This window comes from Pundamilia nyererei, unplaced genomic scaffold (assembly GCF_000239375.1).
Source record: "Pundamilia nyererei isolate P.nyererei 1_Seehausen unplaced genomic scaffold, PunNye1.0 scaffold00085, whole genome shotgun sequence".
Taxonomy (NCBI): Eukaryota; Metazoa; Chordata; class Actinopteri; order Cichliformes; family Cichlidae; genus Pundamilia; species Pundamilia nyererei.
In genome coordinates, this window is record NW_005187486.1 from 207970 (window position 1) to 213197 (window position 5228).

The 5228-nt window shown below is 41.1% G+C and overlaps 1 protein-coding gene across 1 annotated transcript in view; it reads right to left on the reverse strand.

The window, feature by feature from the left end:
* The window catches only part of cyp27a2 (cytochrome P450 family 27 subfamily A member 2), a 20323-nt gene that overhangs the window by 7027 nt on the left and 8068 nt on the right, over window positions 1–5228 (reverse strand). Inside the window, exons 6-8 of the mRNA XM_013912278.1 lie at window positions 2290–2317; window positions 2188–2197; window positions 1879–2045 (exon numbers count right to left, since the gene is read on the reverse strand). Of these exons, the coding sequence (XP_013767732.1) occupies window positions 1879–2045; window positions 2188–2197; window positions 2290–2317 (205 nt within the window). The remainder of the gene's footprint in view (window positions 1–1878; window positions 2046–2187; window positions 2198–2289; window positions 2318–5228) is intronic.

The following is a 5228-nucleotide window of genomic DNA, read 5'->3' on the forward strand; positions in this document are numbered from 1 at the left end:
CTGCTTCTCCACAGAGCAGTTCATCAAGTGTGGCACATGAAGTTGTTGGGGATGAGTCACAAGAGGTCATTCGCAATAAATCAATTAGTACAAGACCTTCAAAGTGCAAAAACACTGAAATATGTAACTTTAACCTTGTGAAACCTGCCCGGTGGCACCAGTGTCCGGCAGTCTCGCCTCTGTCAGTGCGCCCCAGGGTGGCTGTGGCTACACTGTAGCTGCCATCACCAGTGTGTGAATGTGTGTGTGAACGTGTGGATGACTGGACGTGTAAAGCGCTTTGGGGTCCTTAGGGACTAGTAAAGTGCTATACAAATACAGGCCATCTTTAAAAGTACATACCAAAATGTATTTATTTATTTTTTAAGGATGGTATTGCCTTTAATTGCTCAAGAAAATGCCACCAGTATTCTGAGTTTGGCATGGAGGGAGTTTTCAGCCTTGGCAGAGGTGTATTTTGCTCTTATTCTTACTGTGATGTGATTTGCTGACTGAGGGTTTTTGAGAGGTGTCTGTCACAGAGACGACAGAGACGCGGGAACACAGCAAACGCCATCAGTAATCCTCGAGATTGTTACGTTTTTTTTCCTTCATAAAAACACACCTCTCTGAAATTTAGTCATCTAAGGTGTGTGGCAGTGTGAGAACAACACAGCAATTTTTGAGTTTCAAAGGTGATGACACACACTGAGCAAACCATTTTGTACACAAGCAGCCACTTGAATATTTGCAAATACCACACAGGTTTCCATTCTGCACCCACAGAAGCAGGAAACCGTCCAAAACAACATATTCAGCATGAGAACTTCCTGTGTGTGCTTCATTTAATCAGATTTTCAAAGAAAGCCAGCATGCATATGTAGCTGAAGGTTTTCACAGACTTGAACTTTTACCTCTAAATATCCTGACGCTTTTAAACTGTGGAACTGAGGCATAGGGCTGCAAAAGCACGATTTTATTAAGACTAAAACTTGATTTAACCACATGTTGCTTTTAATGCAACTCTGACTTGTCTAAGTAAGTGATCTTAAAACAGTTTGACATTGCTGGGTTGGGCCGTTCTCATAAAATACTCTATCAAAGTCCTGAGCCAACCCTCATTTCTCTATAATTTGCTTCCAAAGGGCTTTTAAAGTGCTGGAAAGCATCGGATTAAGAACAGCTTTATTTTCAAGCATGTGAATAATCCCAAACACACTGCTAATGCAGTAAAATCATACCTGGATAGAAAAACAAACAGTGGAACACTATCAGTCATGGATCGGCCTCCCCAGAGCTCGGACATCAACATTATTAAAGCAGTGTGGGATCATGTTGACAGAGAACAGAACAAAAGGCAGAAACATCCAAAGAAGAGCTTTGACTGTCCTTCAAGAAGCCTGCAGAACTATTCCTTCTATCATGTCCAAATTCAACTCTGCTGTCTAGCAGAAGGTTTCAGAGCACTTTATCATTCTGTTGGCAACCTTCATGAAGTTGCCAGTTCAGTCTTCCAGCAGGATTTAGCACCTGTGTGTGAAAACCTACATGAGGAGCTTTGGCACTCACTGGAATTTCTCATCCGAGAAGTAAACAAGAGGCATCCAAAAAATCCCAGCTTTCACAAAATCTTGTTACTGCTTGTCTCAAACTCAAACTGTTCCCTGTCACGAATGACTTCACATCACTAACTTGTGTAGTTTGGATGAGTGGACAGCAAAGTTTTGAAAAGATTCAGTGCAAAACACCAACTTGATGATACAAAATACATCACGTGTTTGTAGATCATTTATGAATTACAGACTTGTTTTTAAAACCATCAGGTCTTCGGTTAAAATGCTTACGGTTAAGAAAAACTTGACTCCTTTGAGAGACAGACGCAAATAGCTGTCAGCTCACCGTAATGTCTCCTTTATGACGGCCTTCAGGAAGGGCATCCTGCTCAGGTCATCCATGGTTGGCTCCCGCTTGTCTGGGCAAACCGAATTCACCTCGCTGTAAAGTCGATCCTGAGCCCTGCTGTCTCTCGCTAAGTGATACAAAGCCCACGACAAGGTGTTGGACGTCTGGAGTCAGGTGGGAGAAAAATGGAAGAGGTTGAGTAGATACGTAGGTAAAAATCAGAGGTAAAAACATCACAAAAAACGTAAAACGATTATTACTGTGCAAGTTATTGATGTACATCAATGCTTACAACACAAAAAACACTATAGTGTCTCTCTGTGATGTTTACTCAGCATTTGCAGGGATCATTTTTCTTTCCCATCCTGCTAAAATAATTCCTTTTGACTCTGTGTGCACCTCCTTCACACTCCTGAGCTCAGCAGCTGGGTGGCACAAACTATCTGAACTGAACTAAAAAGAAAACTCCAGTCTAAACACACAGCATGAGGTTAGCTTCTAATACCTGAAAGTGTAAACAGGGAGGCATTATGAGAAACTACTGCACTATAAGACCTGAAATCTGTGAATGTTTGTGTAGGTTCTCAGTTCACAGTAGTCTTAAGGGCCTGAAATACACACAGGAGAAACCAAAAAACCAAACCACATACCCACGGCACAACACAGCACGAGACTTGGCCATACATCTGCACTTACAGGAGAAAGGATATTCCGGTCTTCAGATCCCTTCTCAGGCGATTTAAACGCCACTCATGCCTTAACCCGTGTAACCTAATAGCTCACATAATGACAGGATAGGGCAATTTTCACAGAGGATCCACACCTTGACCCCTGTGATGGTAATGTCCCATGTCATGGACCACACCTTGGCTCATGTGACCCAAAGTAACTCTCTTGACTTGAAGGCTCAACTCTCAGTACCACCTACATTAAATTACTCTGCATAAGATTTTATTACCCTCTTAGGTGAGGGGTGAAACATTTGTGTTCTGAGAAAGGACACGCAGAGGCTTTTCTGCTATTGGCAGGTTTTCTTATGGCCTGATCTCTTTAGAAATGTTACTAAAACAATGAATAAGCTCACTATAAATGTAATATTCTAACATCCTTGTATTGAGACTCTCCCCTCTATGCACTGCTTTGCATTAGCTTCAGTTCAATAAACATCTGCTCTGTTACATTCAAATAATAGTATACTTTAAATATTTCTGGCTTGCCTTTGTTACATTCACATACATGCTGGGTCAGACTACATCTCTCTCCCTGATTCAGCAGCAATCACTGACATCAGAAGCAAAATAAGCAATTTAAGTTTCACACTCCAAGGCCGAGGCAAACGGCTCCGCTTCACTCATGACGTCAAATTCAACTCAGTATGACATAAGATTAATGGGATTCAACACGACACTCCCCAATAATCATTGTCTGGCACATTCATACACCCTAAAGGCACGTCCTTGCAACACACACTCACACACCCCAATAAACAGGTTCCCTCCCTTATCATTGTTGTTACCATTGTAGACACCATACTGAAGCCAACTCAAACTCAACTCAAAGGACTTTTTGGCCTCTATTGGTGCACTCCTGAATAGATCTGAAGTTGGAATTGCCAAATTCCCAGTAAGCATTTGAATCAGCAGAGTCTGCTCAACTCCGATTTCCCACTCACAAAGTTGGACCACCCAAGAAACTGCATTCTAAAAAGTACTCATGTTTTGGGGGGCTCTTTAGCCTTTACTTCACTAGAACGTTGAAGATAAGAAAGAAGTGCAAACAGAGAAAGGCACACAGTAAAAACCAGAAAAACAATTATTTCTAGTCTTCTGGAATTTTCTTTCCCATCTGTGAGCACACACAATCAATGTTTCAGGAACAGACACATCTTATCTGAAAACCCAAAGTCACTATCTCCTCACCACATTTTCATCTCGTTCACCATCCCTTTTATCTTAAAAAGAAGATGGCTTGATTGAAAGCTATCTTCTTCACTTGATTTAAAAATAGAAAAGACTATTTTAAAGGATGAATCATGAAATTTGCTGTATGTGAAAAGGAAACTTCTTAAAATAATGGACCCTATCTTCCTTCCTTTTAAGTTAACCTTAAGCCTGTTACTTTTCCTCTATCACGAGCACAGCGTACAAATACTGACTAAACATTGTGAGCTTTATCTTTGCCCACCTTGGATAACCAAGATGTCCAGATTACGCAAACTTCCAACTTGTAGCTTGTGGCAAAGGATGGGGACAAGCCTGAACCTCACCAGGGAATGCCGCCAAACGGGCTCTGTGACAGCTTGCTGTACGTGCCGTACCAGATGTGATCCATACTGGGCTTGTGTTTGTGTTGAATACCAGAGGTTTTGATTCCCTCAGGCAAAACTGAAACAATTTTGCTGTAAGTAATGTGTGTTCGCTTCTCACATAAAAACATTGCTGGGGTAAAACAAAAACAAATCACTGCTGCTGGTTTTCTCACCATTAAATCTAACTGACTGATTGCAGTCAGTCCAGGCCGCCGGTTTCTGTCGACCCGTGTCAAGAGGACACAGAGATGGAAATCTAGTGCTATTGTGAATCAAAGCTTACATGGTTGTGGTGAAGGTGGAGGTTGAGTGAGAGGCTGAAAAGCTTGAGTCAGACTGAAGTCAAGACAAACAAGTCCACACCTTGAATTTTGTGTGCTAAATGAGCTATGGCAGTCTTTTAGGTTCTCTACATGAGCAACACAGAGCTTATCTGTAACTTCTTTGTTGTTCGTTGCACATAAGATGCCAACATGTTTGGAAAAGGTTTGTTTATTTTGCAATGTAACGTAATATGGATGAATAACCGCTTTCCTCACTCAACTGCCTAGAGACAGTTGAGTGAGTTTAACAATGAGTCCACACAGGAAAATAAAATAAAGGTTCAGCTAGCAGATTCAGTGTCGAATAAGGCACAAATAATTGTGTTGCTGAGGTTTGTAGGTCACATGTCGCAGACCCTGTTTCTTAAAGAGTTTGCACACTGGCAACAAACACCTCTTAGAGCTAATGACGTTAAAAGTGGTCAGTAACACGATCTTTTAAAAAAGGAGAATCAGAGGGGCCGAGTCATTTTAGAAGTAAAGGTAGGAAGAGGATTATCACTCTAAGAAACCTTCCACAGCATAAGAGTGTTAAAAAAGGATGGAATTTATCATCTAAGTCCATAATCTTATTAAAAAATGAATAAAATCCAGACACATTTGTTTATTAATAATAATAATAACTTACTGGACAAGATGAGCTTTGAATATCTTTGCCATCATTGCCTGTCAAGGAGTAAAATTCCAGTCTTCTAGAATACAGCCTTGGGGGGGGG